Below are 26,234 nucleotides of genomic sequence, written 5' to 3'. Positions count from 1 at the left end.
TTGCCGTAGCCTAGTTCGTTTCATTTCCGTTGACCATGTTTGGGTAATTGCAGTTGTTTTGTTTCCATGGTGACGGGTGTCATATTTCGGGCCGGAGAATGTTACCGGAAAAACTCGAAGCAGGAGCAGTGCTGTTAAGCGACGAACAGACCGAGTAGGAATCACGTGCATGACGATAACGGGTGTAGTTAACGGTCCGAAGCCTTTCTGGGAACAGCAACAAGGGCATTTAATGACTACAGTATTTGGTTTTGATCCTCACCAATATATATTATTATTATATACTGTCTATGGTCCTCACGGCAGCAATGCACTGGGTGACCAGACGTCCCGAAAAATTCGGGACAGTCCCGAAATCCAAGCAGTTGTCCCGAATCCTGCCCTACTTGTCCCGAAAATTAGAGCAAAGCCTCAAGAGCAGACTCTCGAGTAGGTTAGTTATAACCTGATTGAACTTAAAAATTGTTCATGGTGATTGAGTCGTCCTGCAGCCAGCTCCCGTCATCACTTGAGTTCATGATTTTAATGATTTTTTTTTTTTAAGTTGTAGGCTAGCCTAGGCTATTTTCGTGTTTACAAGACAGACAGTTGAGTTTTCTGAATAAAAAAAAAAAATAATTTTGGTGCGGAGTTTTGAAATTCATGTTAACTGCAGGCAGCCACCAGAAGGAGTGATTGGATGCTGCATGATGTTAAAGCGCAGACATGACAGACAGTTGAATTCCTGAATACAAATAATTAATCATTTTGATGCGGAGTTTTGAAATTCATGTTACATGTTTCATCTGGTCACCCTGGCCTATGCATTTTTCATCAGTAGGGGGAGCTACAGTGCGAGCACTGTCAAGCATCAAACAACTGAGCTTCATTTCATCAACCGCATGCGTGCGTGATGTCTTGGTGCCCGGCTATTTTAGAGTGAGGATGGATGGGCCAGTCAACAGCTCTGATGTCTTTGTCCACTTGTTCTATCAAACTCTGTGTCCAGTTCGATGATGACCTCCGTGGCCAAAGTTAAAATATCACATTTTATTGATCCCTTGGTGAATTGTGAATTCACATGCTAGTAAAGTGTAAAGTGATGTAGGCCTACACATTATGCCTCAATAATTATAATTCAATAATATAGCCTAATACACACATTCAGAAATGGGCCCATCGGTATAAATACTAGGCTATTACTTTTTTGTTATTTAGCCTATATCTTGATGCTATTACTTTTGTACATTTACTTATGTAAAACCGCGTTACTTGTAACAGAGTATTACACTGTAGCCTATTGCTACTTTTACAGAAGTTAAATATCTGTCTACTTCTTCCACCAATGGTTAGATTATTGTATAACCTAATATATTCTTTTAATGTGTTATGTATGATCTTATGTGTAAGCAGCATTTAAATATTGTAGCCGGTTGAAGTTGAACTATTTTAGTTTATTTATATGCTGTTGGGTTAAGAACAATCAATTGTATTTCATAAACTAATTATATATATATATTATAATAATAGTCTAGTAACTGTAGTTGTCAAATAAATGTAGTGAAAAAAGTATTTTACTTGAAGCAGCTAAATGGAATTCAGCCAACATCAATTTTTATTTTTTAAACCTGTGCTTTTCCTACTGTGACATGTTTTCATGAAAAGCCCTTTTAGTTACACTTTACCCTTTGCTGGTTTTTAATTAGATCTGAACTACTTGGAATTAGGAAATTGTCTATAATGGTTTACTTATTGATAGTAATATGATGACATGCACACCTAAATCTACACTTATCACACACCTATGAATATGGACTGATGTCACAACATTAAGATTGTTAGTTTCCATTTGAAACTTAGTCTAGCTGCCATACTTTTTGTTTTGTCTAGTGTACTTCCAATCTGTGTACACGTCACCTATATTGTTGTACGTTTTGATGTGCTTTGAAAGCACCTTGAACAAATGTGAATTGTGCATTGTAAAGCATTGACTTGCCCTGACTAAATTAATAAGATACAAAACACGGAAAAGTTAGCTTACTGCAGTAATGTTTCAGGATGAGAAAACTCCCAGCATTATCAGCACTCTGTAATATGTCTCACATTGCCTGGTTACAGATTTCTATCTTTCCATTATTTGTTGTGTGCTCACTGTTTCCACCTCTGTTATCTCATCCTCATACACCTCCTGACCACTCTGTTTCCTGCTTGCTGTAATATTCCCAAGGAAGTGCTATATTTACAGGAATAAATCAATGTCATACGGGTTTGGGAAGACTGGGTCACCTGACATGAGTAACGCTGTGAGAGAGCATTGTCACAGTGGTGTCGATCCGAACATGAACACATATTCAAAAAGTTTTTGTGCAGATTTGGTACTTTATTTTGAAATTACTCATATGTTTTTTAGGACTACCGTCTGTACCGTTAAGTTATTGACATGTATACAACTGCAAGGATTTCATTTCATTGTACAAAAGACTTTGATAGTACTACATGATACCATTGATTCTCCCAGCACTAATAACACTGGGAGCTTTTACTCAAATGGAAATAGCAGGCCGACAGCCTGTTGTTGTGAGAGGGAGATGAAGACGAAGAGGGTTTAAAGTCAATGCCAGCACGCAATTGCTGCATTAAGTGATTGATTTGATATCTGTGAATGCAGTTGATGGGAGTAAGCTACAGCATCACAATTCAATTAATTAAGAAGAGCATGTATTTTGTGTTCGATATCAGGAATGTTGTGTTTGTGTGATTGGAAGGGAGAATGTTTTATAGAAAAATATATATGTTATAGTAAATATGTTTCAGTTGAGACACTGATTGTATTCATCATGTACAATATTTTTTGGTATTTTACTATTTTTATAAAACTTTGATTTTTAAACTAATACAAAATGAGATTTACTTCTAAATAACCGTTTGTCAGAAAAGGGGAAATATCATTCTGTATTAATAAAAAATATAGGACATCTGTCGTACAGTTTTAAATAGCCTTCATCTTTACACATTACTAAGCACATTTTGACATTTTCTACAACTGTCTGGGATTATTTTTAAAAAAAAGAAAAAAAAAGGAAGGAAGGGAATAAAGTTTGTCTTTACTGTCTGTAGTGTGGTGGACAATGAGTCAGGATTGTGTCTGGAGGTGTCTGGTTTTGTGGGTATTTCCCAGAGATGTGATATTGGATAATATTACGACAAAACATTTAAACTCAGCCTACAGATTTTTATCAGGTTGAAGAAAATGAGAAAATATCACTGATATGTTTACATCTTGTTTAATAGTCAACAGGAATGTACTTTGTAAAGTGTGAAGCAGAAGCTGTTTTAGCATCACATATTATAACGTGTGTGCAAATGCCTGTCTAAAAATGAAAAGAGACAGAAAAACATCATGCTTGGTTATGCAAAAAGCGCTTTCATTGTTTTTACCTTGACTTCTGATGCCCACACAGCAAGAACTCTGCCTGAGTGTGGCAATGCTGCAAAACCACAAACTGCTCTCGGTCGCCATTCATCATTTGGGCAGCTGATGGAAACAGAAGATTATGTGTTAATGCAAAGACTTTCTGGAAGCTTGGAACAGACAAAAAATAAAGACCTTGATCCGTATGATGAGATATGATTCTGAACTCTTAAACAGGACAAAGGTACTTGCACATGTTATTCACAGATATAACAGCAGTGCTTCTAGTCATGCATGCGTATTCTTACACATTACATGGTAATCCTAAAACACTTTGGTTGAACAAATGAGCATGCTCTGCATACTTGGTCTGCATATCCAGACTGGTATATTTTTTCACAGTGTCATTATCAAAGTGTATTGTTCTTGGCAGGGACACTTCCTTCTGAAAGGCTTAAAATGCCAAATGGCCTTGCACCATATGTGTTAACGTACTGAGTGACATCTCTGGCTGCCCTTCCTGCAGGCACAGAGGAATTCAGCTGAAAGTCTACACCTGCGAAGGGAAAACCTCTTACTGCCTTAGCTACAGATGTCCAGGACCGTCCAGTTTAATGAAATATGTCTGCTTGTTGGCTCAGTTCTGCTTTATTAACCCCAAATGACTCCCCTAAAATTTTTCATCTATGTTAAGAGTGACTGTGACGCACCGTCCCCCCCCCGACCTCCCCTCAGATGCGAGACATAAATCACAGCAGAACCAAATTAGAATCTAAAAAAAGGAACAGAGTGGGGTATTTTGGTGAGCCTCTAATAACTCGGCTGCTTGTTCTAGGTGGAACAGTTGAGATGGCATCGTGTAAAACCCTTCTGCGCCTCTGATATTGGCAATGATAAAAACATGGATATGACAAAAAGGTGCACAGGATGAATGGGTTGTTCTTGATTAATACTAAAACACAATATTTTAGTGCAATTTGATGATAACCACCCACATGTATTTATTTTTGGATGATATTGCAGTTCAGCTGTGACTTTGGAATTGATATTTGTAAAGTAATCCACAGGTAGATTCAGTTAAGATTTTGGAACAATTATATGGCTATGTGAAACAATACATTATACTCATGCACAACTTAAAACATTAAAATTAATAAAATGAAAGAGAGAGAGAGAGAGAGAGAGAGAGAGAGAGAGAGAGAGAGAGAGAGAGAGAGAGAGAGAGAGAGAGAGAGAGAGAGAAAAGCAGTTTAGCATTATATTTCAGAGGGTTGTTTTCAGTGCTTTAAGAGTATAATTTCATGTCCCTATAATGAGCTTTATTAAACAGACATATTTCAGTTTTATTAGAGCGGACCAGTGGGATGTAGTTACAACTGCCCACACTAGAGGGAAGCAGCAGGAGGATACATTCAGATTCAGATTTCTCTGGAATTTTCTGGACCTCCATCAGAAATACTTCAACATGGTTTTGTGCATGTTAATTTTAGTTATTATGTGTTATGAACATAGACTGTATAGTCTATGGTTATGAATCAAGTAACAGTTGCATTAAGTAGAGAAAATAAAATTAGATTTCACAGCAGCTAAAACTACATGTATGAACCCTGCTAGATTTACTGCATTACTTAGGCATTTAACTTCCTCTACCACCTGAAATAATAAGATGTCCACTCTCTGTAAATACATCTGCGAAAAGCAATGGTGTGGTTCTCTTTCAGTCTTACAAATATACTGTATGTAATAGACAAAATAAAAAAGGAATACATCTGCACAGACATCTGAATGCAACTTTGAGGAACAAATGACTTACAGGATGAAAGTGAAATAAAAACAATGAAATTTTGTCATAACAGTTGTCAAAATAAGATTTTTCAGTTCTGTACTTTCATTTTTGCCCTAAGAATAATCAAAGTTACACTCTGTCATAGTTGAACGGTGAATAGCCTAGAGGGACCAAACAGGAAGTTATTTTATTATTATTTGAAAATAAGGCCATAACAGGTCGTCAAGATTTAAACCCTAAGTATTTGATTTGGAACTACAGTATATAGTAGGCGTTAAATTAGTTGTTCTTTTGTCACTTGTAGGCTGCAAGATTTATTTGAGTACTTTTGATGTCAGGAACCATAATGGGCTGTTGACAATCTCAATTCCCTGGAAGAGCCTATGGCTAATTTCCTAATTCTTGGGTTTCACAGTCATTAAACATGTTAAACATCTTCTGAAAGTAATCAGGCTCGAAGCCCCATCCTTCCCTGTGCTACAATAATCACACATAGTATGTTCTGAGGGATTTTAATGTCATTTAACTCTAATACAAACTAATAATAGCATGTGCTGCTGGGTCAAGTGTCCCTGTGTCAATCCTCCAAACCAGAGATTCCTAAACCTTTATACTTTATACTTCATACTTCTAGCACTGCATTCCAGAATGAGTTATTTATTTAGTTATTGCTTTTACTCCACTACTAATTACTTTTCACATTAAGATTTTACGAACAAAATATTTGATGAGCTTATAAATTATGATGCAATACTTTACTATTAAACTCACCAGTATATCAAGTATTTATAATTGGCTGAACATTGACAACTTACAAGATTAAGTAATAATATCCAGAATATAGTAGCCTATACGTTATTAATAATATAGGCTACTGTAACACTCTGAAAAGAGTGTTTCTGCATGAGTACGTTTACTTTTGATACTTTAAGATGGCCACATTTTCTGATAATAGACTACTTTTGTACTTTTACATATAGTAACATTTTTAATGCGCGACTTTTACTTGTAATGGAGTATTTTTGGGACTGATATATTTATGAAGCATTTTATTATTGGCAAGGGCTCAATTTGTTTCACTTCCACCAACTGTCACAGTCGAATACACCAAGCAGCTAAGATGACTGTATGTGTTTGTTTATAGCCCACTGTATTTATTGACCCGTTTATGGCTGTAGTAGGCGTGTATAATTTACTCCATGTCTATATCTAACTATCTGAAACTTTCCTATCATCCACTCTCTGTGTATGTTATTTGGTTGCTAGGGGTGGAGCAAACTAACCTCTGTGTCTTCAGCCCTCCTCTTACATTATTTTCATCCATGCTTACGTCTGGGACAGCAGTTCCGCATTCCTGAGCTCTCGCGGACAAGACTTAAACGGGCTGATGCAACGGCTTCAGTTAGTCCCAAAAACCTCCATCCGACTCGGAACTGCCGCACCGTCACATTATTACTGCGGATTTTTGGACGCACAACAGGTAACGTTAAGACTGCGTGAGCCGTCGAGCCATGTTGCCGTTGTTTTCTTCTCTCTTTGTTTTTCTGCTAGTTCTTAACGTTAGCTAAATGTTAGTACAGGCTTGTCATATTTGCACATTTTTTTTGCACTTTTCTCACCACGCTGTAGAGAGACTCAACACGCTGGATTGTGTTTGTTACACGAGTTTTTGTATCATTTAATATTAATATAGGAGGACTTATTTTCATTTAGTTCCTAAAAAAAGTCTGTTTAATAGTTTTAAAGTTTTCGTGCTTTGTTCGCGTTAAATACGTTGTTGTTACAACTGTTGTAGCAACTGTCGCTTTCCAGCTTATTTACAGACCCGTCGGCTAAATTAAATTACACAGTGTCGGACTGGCGGTATTTTCATCTCGGGAGTCTTCATTTCAGTGTTGCTAAACAGGAGAAGTGTCGGTTAGCCTTGTGAAGACATTATGTAACGCTACACACGCCGCACACTGTGGGGTTCCAATGGAACTGCAAGCTAAGCTAGTCTGGTGCACCAATCTGCACGGACTCTGCAAGGTTTTATACTTTAACGTTAAAGACACATGTGAATTACACTTTGTTTTTGCTGGACAATCATATAATTTGTCTAGAATGTTGTTACATTACAATCGGCTAGCTCGCCCAGTTCATCTACCTCTGTCCAACTCTTTACTTGAGAGTCCCCACTTTGCATGCAGCTGCAAGATACATAACAAGCTAATGATACCAGATTTACTAAATGACTGTAAGATAGCAGTGTGTCTCTGTTGGTATACACGGAGAAATAACAATTGGGGCTGATTTATCATTATATTGTAAACCAATAACGGCCCATCACAGTTTTCCAGAGCCCAAGGCGATGTTTTCACATATTAAAATTACAATTACATAACAGAAAAAAGAAGAACACCCTTAAATTTGGTAAACAGGAACCAGAGAATGTCACTTTTGCTGCATTATTCACGCCAACTATCAATCGATTATCAAAAGTGTTCCTTTCAGCTCTGATAACAATACTAACACTTATACTATTATAGTAACCTAATAAATATCTTATTACCTCTCTACAGCGTCCAAACACTGTTGCATCATTGACAGAAGACGACTGACAAGTTTTCTCTGAGTAAGTATTGGGCATTTAAAACTGTTTTAGATTGAATTAATCAGGGATGCTCTCTCGAGTATTTCTTTCTGCTGCATGATTGCATAGCTGGTTTACCTTAAAACACAAGTTATGTAAATGAAGTGTGAAGTTTGTTTGGCAGCATGCAAGTACAGCAAAGAATGTGAGCTCAGACTGCACTGGATAAGGGATACTCTTGTTTGTGTGTGTGTGCAGACCTCACGTGGGAATTTGCATACTACAAAAAGAACCCAATATTAGATTTCTAATTGATCATCACAGCAATTCTTTGTTTCCCCGGTGCTGTTGTGATGAGCCGTAAAATATCACCCTCTTGTCCACATCAGGGTCTTTTAAAAGATTTACACTTTACTGTGTAACAGTAACTTTATCTAGTCTAGCTTTAGTTATCTACCTTTTGTTGGCCTGAAGGTTCAAGGCCAATCATGGAATGGGAAATATGATGGGTAGTGGTTGATCATGTGCATGGGTTTGTGACTTGCAAGTTCATAGGTTCAGTGTTTTCCTATATAGTGAGTGCATGCTCTTCAGCTGGTGCAGCGCTCGCCCGTACAACTACATGCCATGCACGGGAAACAATTTGTGTGTTCTTTTTATATATGTGTTTCCTTTGTGTCTTTATCTGTGTTTGCGTGTGTCTAAATGAATGAGCGTGTATTGCAGAGGGTTTAAATGTCCCACTGCCTGCCAGGGCACATCCATAGGATGGTTTCTGCATAATTGGAACGCTGCAGCGGGTTAATGGGGAAGGGCTGGCGAGCCGACAAGCAGTGCAGGGCTGAGAGGTTGGACGTGGGCGCACACGGTTTATTTTAAGTAGAAATGCCTTCCAGTGCGTCTCTGGAGAGCTGGAATTGCCAAGCTGCACCCCAGTAAACTGAATAGACAGCAGACGCATTGCAGGCGAGCGAGCCAACTATGCAACAGCTAGGCTCAATGATACTAATGCTGGGGGGAGCAGCTATTCACTGCTGTGTGTATCACATTATCAGTATCACATTGTAGACTCCATAAGCCTTTCCACATGGTTTGTAAAAACAGTGTGTCAGGACAGACTAGATGTACACTGTGGAAGCAAACACCCAAATGTCCAAAGGTGTAACTGAGAGTAGAGACATTTAAAGCCAGTGTTTGTTTTTTTTTTAAAGAGCACAGTAAAAACTCTTCTACATAGTTATGATTTCCAGATTTGCTGAATTCCTTTTGGACTTGAAGCTAGTTTTCTCTATTTGCACAAAAAACAGTCTTGTCAGCGAATGTCAACCTAAACATTGACGTTTTGCCCGCAGTCATTTAAGATGAACAAAAGGATTTGACACACAGACACTGGGGCTTATTTAGTCAGAGCAAGCATGTGCTTGACGTGGGGCAGATGAGGAAATGTCAGAGGACAAAGTATAAAAAAGCATTAAAGTGACAACCACATGTTACATAATAACGCCGATTGCTTCAACAGGCGGCAATATATCAGATTTTCTGGACTTGGTTGGCCAATACCTTATTGTCAGGGATTGAACATAACTTGCCTTGGATTTGTCATATACAGTATGTGAAGCCCATACATTTGAAATGGCTTTTGTCTGTATTTTGATTCATTTAATCCGTGTCTGAGCCAAGTCAAAGCTCAGTGCCATGCAAAGCCTAATCCTGATTTACAACGTGGAGAAAAATAGTAACAATATAATAATTCAACCAGGACCACCCAGATGCAGAATATAGATGTGTGACTGTTTGAATGGCATGGAGCAGGCCAAGCAGGAATCCAGCCAATGATCACACAGTAATGTTTGAATGAAGGCAGCCACAGTCCTCATGCCTTGTGCATATCTGCAGGTGCTTTGTGTTTCAATTTTTCCTTAACCTTTTTTCATTCTTAGGCTGAAGTCTACAATGAAATGCAATAGTTAAACTAACTGCTCTTTTGTGTAATTTCATTGATAACCTCTGCGTGCACTGTACTCCAGCCCCGCTCACTGCTGAGACATCCAAACTGTAATTGTGAGGGGAAATTAAGCTAGCTCATTATCGCTGCAGCTGAGGGTCTCATCATCATTGACAATATTGCAAGGTTAAATGTTTATAATTGCGTTGAATTGCTTTGGGAAGGTTTAGTCTTAATCTTCACAAGAGGAATTTTGAAAGGTTCCTTCTATGCGTGGCAGCTGTTTAGCTTATAAGAACGGCCAAAAGAGAAATGAAAGCTGAAATGAAAAGAGATCCTATTTTCTGTTGTGATAATCACTTCCACTCCCACACACCATCACCCCTGAGTTTAATGGCTGGAGATGACCGCAGAGCAACAGCCATTATTACAGTCTCTTCTCTTCTTATGCCTGTGTCTTGTCCGTCCAATGAAAATATAATGAGAGGTTGGAGGAATGTTGATACTGTATATTTGGACTGTCCCGTCCTCGAGGAAAGTCTGTGCCAAATTCCCTGGTTTCCTCAGAGGATTGCGAAAGGCTGTAACTCAACACAGCCTGACTGAGTGCAGACGGTAATGATGATCGCCGAGACCTTGGCCAGAGATTGCGAGAGCATGCCTTGGCCAGAGCCTTTGCGCTCATTGTTCACTTTCATCGTTTGTGTGGAGTTGGAGCTGTAGAAGCTGTTTGAAAGAGTTTTGCTTGTGTGGGCCGAGCAATGCCTTATTAGTCCAAAATTAGACTTTAATAAAGTATACTGACAAAAAGTGGTCAAATAGAATCTTGGAAAGTGTGCATGTCTTTCCCGTAATGCCACGATCCAGTGATTTAAAGTTGAGTAGTCTGGCAGCACAGATATTTAACTTTGTGTCTCAGGAAAAGATAAATTAGCAAACAAACTTTTAACTCCTGCTTTCATTCACCAAAATGGTTGAGCTTTGCTCTTGGTGGGCTCCTTTTTAAAAAGCAGCAGTATATAAAAGGTAATGTGTAGCCTTTGAAAAACCCCTGTAACCCCCCTCTCCTTCACCGTCTCTATAGGGGATGAGGATAATAGGGCCTCCAGTCGTGCTGCTGGCTATTGGTAAGGGGCTGAATTCCTAAGCACTGTTAATTGCTCTCAGGAATGACTCAGGAAATGGACACATATACTAAGACACAGTGACTGCCTGCACATTACATTTAGGAACCCTTGCATGCACACACACACTCTTCACACACACTTCCAGCTATCTATGGCTTTTGGTAGAATTTACAGCTTACGAACTCATGCGGTTTAAGTTGTTAAGACAGTGGTACCCCAGGTCTTATTCAGGACAGTGTCCAACATAACATCGGGAGGTCATAACCTTTCTTAGGCAGAGTAGTAGTTCAAGTCTGTCTCCATAGATGACAGGAAACGTAACACACACAAACTGCAGTAGTGAGGCACACATAGAAACCCTGGATAAGATTTTCTTTGACCCAGACGGTCACAGATGAATGTGCTGCGTGTGATCTGAAAAAAACAACGTGACTTGTTACGTAGATAAGAAGAGTTGTAAACGATCCAATAGCATTTTCATACATGCGTAGATGACTGAAGAAGGAACTCATTTGGTAATCTCTAATCTTGTCCAGCATGACTTTAACAACTTGGGATGGCACGACGTGACACTACATTGCGGTTGAACTGTACTGCTTAATCCTAAATTTACTCGATCGAGATGCATTAAATGCTTCTGTGCAAGTCATCAAAGTCTCCCGAAACTTCGTCACCTATGCAGAGTCAAGCAGCTCCAGAGTTTTCCCTAACACGGCTCACATGCAGTTAGATTAGTTTTGGGCAGAATTCAGAACCTGCATTGAGTTTGGTCCTATATTTCATACCTAATACGTGACATTTCCGCTCCCCGCCCTTGGCTTCAGCTCGTCTCCTCTCAGTTAGCCCTGAGAGGCAGCGGTGCTGAGATGTGTAGGTGTCTTTGTTTGAGGCTAGTGTGGGCCTAAAAGCTGTGGCACTGGCTTTTCTGCTTGACTGCAAAAGCACAGAAATGGCGTTGCATCATCAAACGCTGACCACTAATCTTCGGCTGCAGGCTGCTGCCGACAGAAAAAAAAGGAGAAAAATACCCCTCTTTTGACATATGTAAAAATCACTTTGATTCATGCTTTTGAGCATAATTACGCAGTGCAAAACATGCATCAGAAAACTTTCCCTGTCTTGTACAGATGAGACTTCTTTAGGGTTTCATGTCCCGAGGCTTGAATTTGCAAGGGGGATTTCAAGACACTTGTGTGGCAGGTTGAAAGAGACGGAACAGCTTAAACATAAAACAAACTTTCTACTCAACTTAAAAGTCAAGTTCAACTCAAAAGCGAGGCACGTCAAAAGTCTGGTAAGTGTTTGAGTTTACAACAGCACTATTAATTGTCTGCAATGGCGTGTAACTCACTTTTATGTCTCATAATTGAAGGAGTCTTGCTTCAGACGGCATTTCACCTTTGTTTTTGAGGCCGCTGGCAAAACTACCTCTGTCGGATTTTTGATTTGTATGATCTGATGTCATGCAGACAAATATGAGGTTTATGTATGTTTATATACTGAAGTATTTCTGTGTATGTGAGTAGAGGTCTGGTCTCCGCTGCATGCTTCAACAAGCCATAGCATGGAATGGGGGCTTTCCTTGCAATATGTCTTACTGAGCAGGCTTGCATTACAATGTACTGCATATGAGTCAGCCTCATAGACATAAAATATGATTATTCCTGAATTGACTCATTTTTTTAGTGTCAATTTCCATTGAGAAAATGTGTTTGTCAAGGACGGAGTCTAATCTGAGTCTGTAAACCAGTCCCGAGTGTCTGGCCAACTTGGATATTGGACTCCATTTTGGCTCTGAAAGCGATTTGCTCGTTCATTCCTTCAGTTTCAGTTCCTGTGGCTGTTCTTTCAGATCACAAGTCATCAGATCTGATGTGAAATTTGGTTCAGTCACTTCAGACCAACAATTTATACTATTGTCTGGCTATTATTTAAGAGCCCTCTCTCACTCACCCCAGGATTAGCTACCATATGGTTTGCTGTGTTCTTAGACAGCCTCTGTGCAGAAAGAAAAGGCCTTGGCACCTTTCAGCCCTCCACCTCACCAGGGAGTTTGAGAGAGAGGGAATTTTGTCTGAGAGAGATTTTTACCAGGGCTGTCTTGTTCTTTTCCTGTCCAGCAAAAACAACAGGCTGCTGCCAAGTGCAGTGTAAATGGGAGTATACATACAGTGGGAGAGAGGGAGAGAAAGAGGGAGGGTGCTGTCAGGATTTAAATAATAAAATGCCTCATTGGACACTGGCTCCACACACTAACTTGTCCTTGAAGCGAATAAATCACGCAGACTGGAGGTGGTAAGGAACAGGTCAAAAGTAGTGCAGAGATGTGACAGACAGTCAGTGCACAGTCTGTAATACTTCATGTTTTAGATAATTAATAAAGGAATTTTAGACACTAAATGCAGTAATCTCCCACCAAAAGTACCCATCACTTTGTGCCTACTGATTGTTAAACCTACAAGTTCTAATTCAGACAAGAAAAATGAAATTGAAGCATAATGTGACAGATATATCTCAAGAGCCTAAATCATTTAGAGAAGCCCCAGTATTGCGCTTCAGAATGGATTCCCTCTCGCTAAAAGTGGGCTGATTTGGTTTCCACCATGCTCGACAGTAAACTCCAGTCCAACTGTGAAAACACTTTGAGCCCAGCCCATAACCAGGGTGGAGTACATTAGAATAGAGTTACATAACCTTGTTTTTTTTCATGACCTCTTCTATGACTTTTGTAATAGAGCAAGTCTTTCAGCCCTGCCAAAAAAAAAGCAGCAAAGAAAGAAAAACTTGGTTTAACTTACAATACAGTCGGCCTGTCAGCTAGTCACCCACCAGCAAAGTCAGCTGTTTCCGCAGCACCTCACAATACTCGTCTTTGTGGGTTCCACATGAGAGGGGCTTTGTTCGGTTTGTGCTCAACCTTCAGAGGTTCAGCTTCAGCCCATTACTCTGGAGGCAGATGCTGTTATTTAGAAGTCACACTGATATCATCCATCTTTTAAAAACTCCTCGTAGCTTTGGGTTTAGCGGGTAATCCTAGCTGAGATTCTGTCAGCACAGTTATTGACGTGTCAGTTGTTCAGTTGCATCAGTCATGCAGGGGTTTTGTCAAAAACTAAATCTGACGCACAAAGTGATTCTGTTTCTATTTAGTGTAACATTTCATCAGTAGAAAATGTGTAATTGCAGCTGAATGTTTGCCTCTTTCTTTAAGCTACTGGATATATTTTTTTTTTACTTTAATTTAACTTTACTAAATGTATTGTAAGTGTGTATTATTCTACATAAATACTAGAGAAACAATTTGTTGTTTGACTTTTCTAAAATTCACTGGTCTCACCCTGCCTCTCCTGAGAGATTGCAGGGATGGGCAGGGTATGGTCGGCTCATGTTTCACTGTTCCCATCTGTAACATTTGTTTTTTATTTGGCCATCAGACGTTTTCCAACTCTCGGTCTTACAGTAATTAGAGAGACGTCTTAATTCTCCAGCCACTTCCTTTAGGCCTGCACGTGTTATCCTTTTTCTCCCGTCTGTCCCTCATTCCTCCCTGATTACATTAAAAAAGTGCTGTGGTCAACCCAGCTGAACGACCCAAAATGGTTGAAAGAGGGTGGTAGTGGAATGCATGAGTGTTACCCCGCTCTCTTTTGACACGAGTGCTTTTGATACCCTTTGAATCCTCTTCATGAAAAACCGAACATATGAACATTTCAGACAAAAATGATTATTAAATTAAATTATTAGAAGCACCAGTGTAGAAGATAGCCCTTGATTTATGTGATCACACCGAAGGGTTTCATGGCTTCCCTTTGCATGTGAAACTACAGAGATGAGTGTGTAGCTGCCGACGGTGTGAAGTTTATTTTTTCACCGGCTGCTCACTAAGAAGATAACACAGCTGTCAAAGCTGTCAATGTTTGAATGCATTCTTGGAAACAGCAACCCGTATTTAGAGAGATGTTTGATGACAAGGACAGAAGACAGTAAATTAATCTTTTTGTGGGTGGAAAGCCAACACTTTAAGAGCGCAATTGGGATAAAAGATACTGTCAGATGGCTGCAATATAATCATGGAATAAGCCTCATGTCACGACCAGAGAACGGAAAGTCTAAAATCTATATAAAAATAAACAAAACATACAAAAAAGCCCTCTTCCCCCCAAAAAAGCTAACATATATCTATACTACAAACTATACACAATAAAAACTAGAATATTAAAAGGTGTGTCAATACCTGCTTTCCACTGCATGTACTGAAAAAGTTTAGTTGAATTTTCCTCGTCAGCGAGTTGTTTTTACATATTCACTTGTCCTAATTGTTCCCTTTCTCTTTGCTCTCTCCCCATAGCGGCGGTGGTGGCCGGGTCGGACATGATGCCGGGACAGATACCTGACCCTTCGCTGGCGGCGGGCTCCCTGCCCTGCCTGGGCCCGCTGGCGGGCATCTCGGCCACCACACTCACTGATCAGCTCAAGCTGGCGGACTTCCGCCAACTGGGCACCATGCTGTCCCCGCTACATTTCCTCGGGAGGCTGGGGAAGAGGCCGCTGGCCATCAAGACAGAGGTGAGGAGGAAGAGAGAAGAGGAGAAAAGACAAAATAGTGCAGAAGAAGGCTGTGTGAGAGATTTACATTGAGTCAGAGGGTAGAGAGAATTAGGAGGGTATTAGATTCAGGATGTTTCAAAACCTTCTTTCAAGGCATTTTCTTAAAAAAGGACATCAGTCTCCCGCTAACATTTCTCAGTAATGAACCGAAAGATTCATTTCAGTGTCACATGCAAGCCACTCTTGATTTATATTCATAATCTGAAGTGATGAAAAGAATAAGAAAGAGAGCAGTTTATATTTTATACTCTGGTGCCAGTTGCTCATAAAAAGGGTTTTTACAATGAATTACAATTTAAATGTCCCAACAGCAGGCTTAGTATATATAAAATAGTATCTCTCTATTCTATAAAATATTATTGTCAGTAGTTGTAGATGCATTGGTTATGGGACTCTGCCATTTTAAACTAGCTTACCTAAAACTAGATTAAAGTGATAAGTATACATATTTACAGTATGTGGGCATGATAAACTGGTATGGTCATTTTGTAAGTTGAATTTTGCCCCCTCTAGTGCTCACAACAAGAATTACTGTAGAGTTTGCAACAGTTTTTTTCCCATCTAGTTGTTCACTGTTGGTTATAGGTTGATGTAATTTAGAAAGTCATTTTCATATAAAATAGTCATATAACGCCTGTTTCTTATATTAACAATACATTGTGTTTGCAGATGGATGAAGATGAGGAAAGGAGGAAACGGAGACGAGAGAAAAACAAGGTAGCAGCAGCGCGATGCCGAAACAAAAAGAAGGAACGGACTGACTTCCTTCAAAGGGTGAGTTCATGACACACCACTTCATACTAATGGGCAGCAGCAGAGCAGCTGAGATAGGTAGCCAAGAATAGACTGACTTCAGTTACCATGAAACGCTGATTTAAGCCATTCAACCCAACTCAGAGCTAACACGATCAGGCTAATACAAGCCTGCTTTAAACAATCGAGATTACTGTACAACTTCAAGTAGGGCTGGGTGATAGGGAGAAATTCAGATATCACGAAATTCTTGACCAAATACCTCGATATCGATATTGCGGCGATATTCTAGGGTTGACCGTTGGTGCTTTAACAAAATATCTTCACACTTAGATTTTAGATAAATAATCATCGGTAATGTGGACATAATGTCTAAGTGGGGAAAAGGCAAATAATAGAACAGCCAAAACAGTCTGGTAAGTTCAGATAATGAAATCACTTTACTGTAATGCAGCCTTTAAAACCAGTAAAAGACAACACTTATGCCATATTACGATATCCAAAATCTAAGACGATATCTAGACACATATCACGATATCGATATAACATCGATATATTGCCCAACCCCAACTTCAAGTCAAGATTTTCAGAAGTGATTAAAAAAAAAAAAAAAAAAACTGACAGGTAGTTTGTTGACTACTTTGAAGTAGTCAACAATTTATTTGTCCAGTAGTATCTAATAATTCAAAATCTCTGTCCAGGAATCGGAGCGTCTGGAGATGGTGAACTCTGACCTAAAGGCCCAGATCGAGGAGCTCCGTCTGGAGAGGCAGCAGCTAATGGTGATGCTCAATCTCCACCGGCCCACCTGCATCGTGAGGACCGACAGCGTCAAAACACCCGAGAGCGAGGCCAACCCTCTGCTGGAGCAGCTGTCCGCCGACACCAAGTGAAACCAGGAAACCAGGACGCGGAGTCCCTGACGCCCAAACTGGCACCACCGTGGCAGCCATTTAAACGAAAACGTAACTGGCAATACATTTCTAAACAAGCACTTGAGCTCCGAGCTGAAGACTTTTGGAGACTCTGCCCAAAGACCTATGGTTGTAGGGCGTCCATAGTACTGCTACATGAGCTGGCTCTGTCCATTGGAAGACTGGAAATACCCAGTTTCATCTCCGCATTAAGTGTTGTTGTTGACACCCGCTGCGCCTAGTTGTTACTTCAACCATCTCTACATAAAGGGACCAATGGAAACAGTACGACTGAAAACAATGCTGAGGAAACACACTAATATCAATATGGTGCTCTGTTACAAAAGCCCTGAGTAGATTGTGTGGCATTGTTTCAATGTAGAGGCCCACAAAGGCTTAGTGTTCTGCAGCTTTCCTTTGTATGCTAGCTGAAATATACAGGTGTAGAGTTTTTAGGATACAATACCCAATACAAGTACACCAGACGGAGTAGAGTTGTTGTTTTTTTTGTAATGTTGATTTCTATACCCTGCCTCAACGATGGCAGTTACCGGTTGATCCGATTTGTGGTGACGCTGGCGTCATGAAAAGCACATATACACAAAATGTTTACACCCTTGTTTTTTGGACTTGTCTGTCCATTATTGTACTTGTTTTATACTGCTTTGTATACATAAACATATATGAAATGTCTGTTAATCACTTGATGTGATTTGTCTTTTCAATCTTTTCAGTCTGTGTCTGTCATGTTGCGCTGTCAAACAGCTGTGAAAACAAGCAGAAATCTTTTCAGCTGAGCAGTATTTTCAATGTCTGTTCTGGACCTGTATCTGCTATGTATGACTCTGTTACCCCGAATAGATAAAATTTTATTTTCTAACTACAAGAAAGAGCATGTCTTGTTTTTTTTTTGTTTCTTTGACTCCATCAGACAAGCCATATCTCACATGTGTTTCAGTGAAATGAATCCTTGTATTTGTTCCTCCCAGTCATGGCATGAGAACTATCAAGTGACATAAGTTGTGCAATCATATTTCTTCAGCTGAGGCCCGTTGCCAAAATCAGGGCTTTACTTTCATTTGAAAATAGTAATTGCAAACTCAGAAACAAGGTTTTATTATCTCCAGGCTTGATAATTGCAGAATTATTGCTACATTTTGGAATGTATCCACTTCCTTTAACCCCCTTACATGCCTTGATCTTTGTTTTAACTAAAGTACTTAAAAAATCACTTAGTAGCATTGCGGTTCAGTGCCTTGCTCAAGGAAACTTTGACACGTGGATAGGAGGAGTCAAAGTTCGGGCTGTCAACCTTGTGATTAAAGGACGACAGGCTCTACCTCCTGAGCCACAATCGCACAATGATAATTATTGTTATGTAATTACAAATTGTTGCTCAAGGAGGACAACAGAACCTCACCTTCACTAGCCCTAGGCCTACACTTAATTAACATTTTATTTCGGAAAGCAGGAAAAGGTCACCATTAAAATGAGTCATGTCCTAGAAAAACTATTTTTGATTTCTCACACTCACAATTATTATTTTGATTGAAATTAATAACGCACTCTTAGAACATAAAGTTTAACGGGGAGGTAGTGTATTGTCTTGAATGGTATCTACTGTGTAGTAGCCAGGGAGTAGCCTATGGGTGCCTCAGCTCAGACTGCGGTTATCATCTCCATCTAGTGGAAGGTTTTGTGAACTGCATAATTTGCAGCAGACACGATAAATCAGTTCGACCTCATTGATTAATATGTGGTCATCTCATAGAAATCTATTATATTTCTAAGGGTCAGCTATTGTAAAGACAAACATACGGAGGCCACATATATATGTATATATACATATACATATATTTTTATTTTTTTTATTTTAATTTAACTCTATAGCAACAACCGTTGGTTTCCTGTGGTTAAACCTAAACATTAATCTTTTTTTTTTTTAAAACACGTTTCAGAAAGTAACACAATTCGCTCAGGTAGGTGGCTGTTTCTCTACTCTCAACAATAACGGAAGTTTTGTGCCTGTTAAACAATGTCGTGCCTGTTAAACAATTAATATTACTTTTAAATACGGTTAAATTTTCGATCGTTTTTTTTTTATAAATGTTACTGAGAGGTAGCTAACGTTATAGCTATGTTAGCTAACGTTAATTAATGCTAATACTAGCTAGCTAGAAACGGCAGTTTCTCACATTCATTGTCAAACAACTGAAGCTTAAAAAAAATCCCGTTAACTAGCTAGCTAACGTTACAGTGAACCTTTAACCCTCCTGTTGTCCTCGGGTCAAATTTGACCCGTTTTCAAAGTTTCTATATCAACAATTTGGGTTTCTTTCAACCAAAGTGCCCAAATATAACTGGTTGGAATGGTTCCAAAAAATGTTAATGGTTTCAAAACAGTAGCTAGCTGCTAACGTTATATTGACAAAACTTTGACAAAAATGATTAATTTATGCTTTTTTTAACTCAGAAATTAGGTATACTTCCATATAAATTAAGTTTGTTGACCATTGAATTCCAACAAGAAGTGTAAAACTAGTGGTAACAAGTTGGCTGATAAGATGTAATGCAGAATTGGGTGATAATTTATACTTTATGTTTCATAAAGAGGTAACGTTAAAACAGACGGAGGACAATACAAGGGTAGGTGTAAATTGTGTTGAATCTGGTTTATATCGTATATGTCTACACTATTTCGGCTCAGACTGCTAACGTTACAGAAAACATTGAGTAAACCTCACCTGCTCAGGGCTTCTTGCAGATACAGGGAGGCTGCCAGGATCTCGCGGTGTGATGATGGATCAGTGGAAGGAGAGCAGTGAAGAAGAGGAAGAGGAAGAGCAGCAGCCATCTGATCAGTCAGTCCTGCCCACAGGAAGCCAGGATCAGCTGGAGGACGAGGAGAAGCCAACCCAGGCTCAAGAGGTCACCAGCGGTGATGAGTGGGACACTGATCTGGAAACAGACAGTAGGTTAAAGTAACCATACCGTTCAATAATAATAGATGCATTAGTCTTCAACCCCCTCACCTTTTTCTCTTCTTCCCTTTTTGGGTTTTGTTCCTTTCAGAAGCCACCAATGAGAAACAGTGTTTGTCCTGTGCGGAGCTGTACTTGCAGGCCTGTTGGTGGACAGGGTCCGTTCCCGTATCCTCCTTCCTCCGTCACTTGGGTGAAGCCAGTCTCAACCTGAACCACTATGGTGTGGGACCTCTGGGGGCCAAAGCTCTGGCCATAGTCCTGCAAGTAGGGGTTCTTCAATCCCTTCATCTATTGTCATTGAAATGATTCGTAATAGAGATAAATTTCACAAAAGGAGAATAGTCTTACAAGAGTTCATTGCAATATTCAGTCAATTTTTGAATGAGCTCGTCAGGCTAGGCTGAGAGATACAGAAGGAAGGTTCAGCAGTCATATTTGTACATACAATTATGTGTCACAGAAAAATCCATCACCCTCAGAGACTAACAATTGACCTTTAATTAATAGACATTGCTTTACGTTTATTCATAGCACATATCTATCTTTTTTAGGCAGTATCTTTTTCAACCTGTAACTGTATTGAAGGCAGAATCTTATTACTGTTCTCACTTCTGATAAATGTAACACCTGCTGGGAACTGGTAGTTCCAACCGTTTCACACAAGAAAAAAAAGAGGACATAAGACAGTGCACATAATTACAAAGAGTATACATTTCTACTACATCTATATTCACTATAATGACTACTAGAATTAGTACAATGATGACCAAAATTAAATGACCATCATTTGTGTAAAGTAAGGTAATGTATAAGTCCATTCATTTGTGGTGGAGTTATGTTGTCCTTTACTAAATTTCTTCCCTCTGAACATATTTTTAAATCCTTTTTCAATGCAGTCTATAAATGTAGACGGGAAAACTTTTTCATATTCTACAATGCAGTAATTTCTTACTTTTTTACGTGTTTTAGAATGACATTGTTGTCACCAACCTTGAGCTGGAGGACAACGGACTTGGGGCCGAGGGGGCGCGCTATATGGTGGAGATGCTTCAAACCAACATCAGCATCCAGAGTCTAGTAACTATTCTGAAACGATCACATTGAATATATCAGTTCTGAACAATATGCCTGGTAGTCGTCTGCTCTGAATTGCAAGAGAACGACATCTTTTTAAAAATAGCTAATTAGAATACACTAATGGTTATTTCATCTCAAAATGACTGAACGTCTTCATTTCAGAATCTTTCCAACAACCAGCTGCATCTTGAAGGAGCACACATCATCTCCAAAATGCTGTTAGACAATTACTACATCAAATCCCTCAAACTGTCAGGTGATCATCACATCTCCTCTCATCACTGCAACATAATGTAAAAAAGTGAGGTCCTTTTTGGACTAGTAAATAAATGAATGTCCCCTTCCCTTAGGAAATGATTTTGATGATTCTGCTGTTAAATACTTTGCTGATGCTTTGAAGGTTAGTACAAAGTATTATTCATGGCCATATTCTAGCTAATGATTTCAGAAACTGTCATCGAAATTCGCGTTAAGCTTCAACATTTTCTTTCTTCTTAGGGTGACTATGTGGTCAAAGAGCTGGACCTCAGTCACAACAGGTTCTGTAACACAGGAGGAGAACACCTGGGTCATATGTTAGGTACAGTAGCTCATTTCTGATCACTGCTGATGCCAATTAATCCCTCAAATTTCTCTCATAAAACTCACACATAGATATCAACTGGAAATGGAATTCTTTTCACTTTTTTCTATAAGAAAAATATAAATGAAAATGATATTAAAGCTATTGGGCATATTTGTTTTTACATCTTTCAAAAGAGGATAAAACTGATTTTAGAAATAAAGTGGGAACAGCTAAGTCTAGCTCACTACCACGGATTTCTAGTAGGTGTTATTTTTTGTTTGCGTTATTTCAACGCCTGCAGACTCATTGCCAGGTCCTTTTTACTCTGTTTGTCTCATATTATACAAATACGGGATTCTGGCTATCATTAGCTGTCTAATTTCCGTGGGTGCAGTTGTGGTGTATATATATACACATTAGTAGATATTGCAGGGTTGACTATTGGTGCTTTTACAAAATATTTACACAATGAGTTTTGATAAATAATCATCAGTAATGTGGATACAATGACTAAGTGGGTAAAGGCAAATAATAAAATGGCTAGTAAGTCTGGTAAGTTCAGAAAATGACACCACTTTACTGTACTGTAGCCTGTAAACCCAGAAAAAGACGTGTCATATTACGATATCCAAATTTTAAGACGATATCTAGCCTCATATATTGATGTCAATATAATATCGATATATTGCCCAGCCCTACTGATGTCTTATATATTATCTTTACATTACTGATTTTGAATGTATTGTGAACTTAATTTACATGTGTTTCCTCTTTCTAATTAGCCACAAATGTAGGTATTGAAGTCCTAAATTTGAGCTGGAACCACCTTCGTATGGGTGGTGCAGTGGCTCTGAGTGCTGGGCTGAAGGTGACTAACATAACACACTCGAGCACAAGGCTTCGGTGAATATTTACCGCTCTGTGTAATGGTATCATAGCCATTTGTCATTTGTCCTTTCCCCAGGTGAACTCGACTCTGAAGCAGCTCCAGCTGTCATGGAACGGTTTTGGCCACATCGAGGCAGAGTCACTGGGTCAAGCACTGAAACAAAACAGCACACTGGTGCTGCTGGACCTCAGCAGTAACCGTATAGACGACCAGGCTGCGACACTTCTCTGCCAGGGCCTGGCCGCCAACGACACCCTCAGGGTCCTCAAGGTGAGTGCACAAAAAAGGGTAAATCCCGGAGCACTGCTATTTTTTTTAATGTTGTGTTTGATTCATTTATGTTAAATGTAAGGTTTGGTCTGTCTGTATTGTGTTGTTCAGCTCTCCCAGAACCCCTTGACAAATATCGGAGCTCTGACGCTGCTCAAAACAGTTACCAACAACATGAAATCAGCCGTTGAGGAGATTGATATTTCTGTAAGTAAAGAAAAAAAAACTTTCACCTTCGCATATGAACTCACATATTTAAATAGGAATCTTGTCTGTATGTGAATATGTAATGATACTACTTTCTTTGCTGTGTGTTCTGCAGACAGTGTTTGTCTGCGAGGCCTTTGTGGAGCTGTTGGAAAAAGCCTGTCAGGGGCGTCCTGCTCTGGATGTTCGACACAGCGCCATGAGTTCTGTCACCAGGAACTCGTCCGCCCTCCAGATCTTTCAGGTCAGCGGTCATGATCAAAAGGCAGAGAAATCTGGTGACAGAATACAGTTTATGACTAGGATATTAACAAACTATCTATGAAAAATATACAAAAATATTTACAGAAATAGTCCCAAGGCTTGTGTACTCTATGATCTGGAAACTTTCATAGAAGTTCCTTGAAGAGCGAAATGAGAGCATCATGGATTTCTTCCAAGCTTTGGATAAAGAAGGAACCACGAAGGTCTCCACCTCTGCCTTCAGGAAGGCTGTAAAGGTCAGGCTAACAATCTCTCACGTCACACTGAAAATATCACGTCATTACATGTCGTTCATCACTTAACTGGTCTGAAGTATTCAGATATTCACTGTTGTATGAATGAGCATTGGAGAAAATGATGTCATGCTTGCAGGCAGCTAACATACCTCTGGATCAGCGGCAGCTCGAGTGGTTGATCAGGATGTTTGACAAGAAATGTACAGCCACCATCATCTACAGGTTAGTCTGTGAACTGGTGTATGTAGGATCATTATAATAGTTCTGTCATCCAATATTTACCTTGCAGACAAACAGTACTTTTTTTCTGCTATTCAAGAAGAAACTTAATCAGTAACTTTTTTCATGAAGTAACTTTAAGAGAAAAAGAAAATAAACAGGTTTGTGGTGGACCAAAATGCTTAGTTTTAAAGGGCCAGGTCATCCACTTGAAAAAGAAAACACGCTTTCCCACTTATCTTTGTGGTGTACAACCATCAGATCATTTCAGATTTATTTGGTTTTGAAACCTGAATAAATCTTGCATATCACTCGGGTTAAGTGGGAAACATGTTTCTTGTTCATTGTTGACCTTGGAAAATAGTAATTTTACAAGCTTTTTCTAGAGAGACTCACGGTCTTCAGTGCATGGAGATTGCTCAGAGGCAATGGATCGTGTAGTTTAGTTTGTCCTTCACTCTTAAAGGTGCAGTAGGTAAGACTTAGGTAAGACTAAGATATTTGCTGAAACTGACCCAATGTTCCAGTAGAACTTCATAAAGCAGGTAATTAAAAAAAAACAAATCCAGCTCCTCTGGCACCACCTACAGCCTGTAGTGTGATTTGCAATAACCCACCGCTTCCTGTTCAGATGCACCAATCATGGCCACGGGGGGTGTCTAACTGCGTATCAATCACACACATTCATTCTCCCTTGTTGGGGGAGGGGCTTAGGAGACCGTTTTGGGCTTTAGCGGAAAGGGGGGAGGGACTGAGATGTTGTCGATGTTCAAATTTTTTGGCTAAGTCCTGGATCTTCGCAAAACCTTTAAGATTTTGTGAACACACTGGTCTCTCTTTGTTGCAGTCAGTTTGCTGAGCTGTCATAGATACAGAGACGTACAGCACCACCAAGATGAGGATTAGGGATAACAGAGGACACATCTTCAAATAAAAGTTAATGGAGTCTGTTATTTGATTTTGTTCTTTATATGCTAGAAATGGGACTTTGGAAATTTAGAAGGGACTCCATTGTTTTGCCATACAAATCTCACAATTTCACATTTTTGCAAAATATACTGTAGATACTTACAGTATAAGGAGGTGAAACTGACATCACAAACCCAATAGTAATGTGCACCACTGACGGGTGTATCCTAATAACTCCCCCTTCCACAGTAGTCCTTAGCTCAACCCAATTCTGTCCAGTGTGAATACTTGAACCTCTGACACCAACCAGCTGCACCCACCTGAGCGCTGCCAGCTGTGTGTGCGCCTGGGCCACAGGGTCCTCTGCCTCATTCTCTCCATCCAAAAATAATCTTCTGGTATGACAACAGAACAAGAGGAGGAAGAAAAAGAGAGCTGGCGTCCATATCAAAGGACCGAGAGGAGAGAAAGAATAGGGCCAGATGCAAGCTAGTTGTTTCGCCACATTGGTTAGCTTTGAATGAAATAGCCTGTAAAGGAAACAGCACGCTTATGAATATGCATGTAAAACATTACTTATGCAGACCCTGCAGGGTAGGATTATTAAGGGTGAATTGTCTCAAGGTGTGATATCCAACAGTGCAATCTGTTTCTGTCTGGTGGCTCCAGTGGTAACCACAGAGGAGACAATGACAGGACGCACCGTCTTTACTGAGTCATGTGTAAACGGTTTGACACCTAATATCGTGGGTCATGAGGACATATATAAATATATATCTTGTTGCTTCTTTCACCTACTTTGTCGTCGTCGTCGCTTTCCCCTCCTGATCCTCCAGACAGTCTTCTTCTTCAACATGGTGGTTGACTTCCATGTCAGCTCCAGCGGTCAATGCCAATATCACTTTCTGAGGAGATGTGGTAGCCGTCAGAGTTGCAAACTCCTCCAACTCTCCTCTTCTTCATTATCATCATCTTCCTCTCTGGAGCTTCTCCTGGATCCTCCAGACAGTGCATTGTAGTCAAAGCCATTCGGTTCCTTGACATCATTTAAAATATGTCTGGTATAGATAGCAATGGGTTGCCTGAGATCCCAAGATTCATTCAGCCAACTGCCACCATTACCATTCATAGAAGTAAACTAGAAATCTATGCTTCCAGTTTACCTTCAAAAGCTTTTTGTAAAGACACATCTTTTTATGTTAAATGTCCGTGTGAAAAGATGAAAGTTCTTACCCTGATGTGAGCATTGCCTCTGTCTCCTTGTTCCTGTATCTTAATAAAAAGATCAGGCAAATGCATTTAAATTCACAATACAGTATTGTACATTCAAATTTAGCCAGTAGAAACTCTCACACTGAGATGAGTGTCTTCTAAATTAACTGCACAAAATTATAAGATTTATTATTATATATAATAATTTTTTGCACATGCACAAGGCTCACATCTATAAAAAAAAAAACCTTAACAGAAGTCCCTCTAAACTATGATTAGACTTCCAAAGTGAAATGTAGTTGTTGA

At 39.5% G+C, this 26,234-nt stretch overlaps 2 protein-coding genes across 2 annotated transcripts; both read left to right on the top strand.

The window, feature by feature from the left end:
* Positions 1-6,505: 6,505 nt before the first annotated feature.
* Positions 6,506-17,986, top strand: LOC114573367 (jun dimerization protein 2). The gene is made up of 5 exons (XM_028605532.1): positions 6,506-6,657; positions 7,739-7,791; positions 15,170-15,387; positions 16,099-16,203; positions 16,884-17,986. The coding sequence occupies exons 3-5, from the start codon at positions 15,193-15,195 to the stop codon at positions 17,073-17,075; spliced, it is 492 nt and encodes a 163-aa protein (XP_028461333.1). The 5' UTR covers positions 6,506-6,657; positions 7,739-7,791; positions 15,170-15,192; the 3' UTR covers positions 17,076-17,986.
* A 1,208-nt stretch (positions 17,987-19,194) lies between these two features.
* LOC114573366 (leucine-rich repeat-containing protein 74A) lies at positions 19,195-24,760 on the top strand. The gene is made up of 15 exons (XM_028605531.1): positions 19,195-19,215; positions 19,708-19,742; positions 19,861-20,067; positions 20,169-20,344; positions 21,050-21,157; positions 21,320-21,413; positions 21,508-21,557; positions 21,656-21,737; positions 22,505-22,590; positions 22,687-22,881; positions 22,993-23,088; positions 23,204-23,332; positions 23,484-23,588; positions 23,725-23,810; positions 24,659-24,760. Exons 3-15 carry the CDS (start codon positions 19,893-19,895, stop codon positions 24,711-24,713), a joined length of 1,437 nt encoding a protein of 478 aa, XP_028461332.1. The 5' UTR covers positions 19,195-19,215; positions 19,708-19,742; positions 19,861-19,892; the 3' UTR covers positions 24,714-24,760.
* Positions 24,761-26,234: the final 1,474 nt, after the last annotated feature.

This window comes from Perca flavescens, chromosome 18, assembly GCF_004354835.1.
Source record: "Perca flavescens isolate YP-PL-M2 chromosome 18, PFLA_1.0, whole genome shotgun sequence".
Taxonomy (NCBI): Eukaryota; Metazoa; Chordata; class Actinopteri; order Perciformes; family Percidae; genus Perca; species Perca flavescens.
This window is presented reverse-complemented; position numbering and strand designations above follow the sequence as displayed.

Bases quoted from the DNA above. Each gene is read 5' to 3' on its own strand.
- LOC114573367 (XM_028605532.1), top strand. From the start codon at position 15,193: ATGATGCCGGGACAGATACCTGACCCTTCGCTGGCGGCGGGCTCCCTG. The intron at 15,388-16,098 runs GTGAGGAGGAAG...TTGTGTTTGCAG, and splicing joins CGCTGGCCATCAAGACAGAG to ATGGATGAAGATGAGGAAAG. The intron at 16,204-16,883 runs GTGAGTTCATGA...ATCTCTGTCCAG, and splicing joins GGACTGACTTCCTTCAAAGG to GAATCGGAGCGTCTGGAGAT.
- LOC114573366 (XM_028605531.1), top strand. From the start codon at position 19,893: ATGATGGATCAGTGGAAGGAGAGCAGTGAAGAAGAGGAAGAGGAAGAG. The intron at 20,068-20,168 runs GTAGGTTAAAGT...TGTTCCTTTCAG, and splicing joins CACTGATCTGGAAACAGACA to AAGCCACCAATGAGAAACAG. The intron at 22,882-22,992 runs GTGAGTGCACAA...TGTGTTGTTCAG, and splicing joins ACACCCTCAGGGTCCTCAAG to CTCTCCCAGAACCCCTTGAC.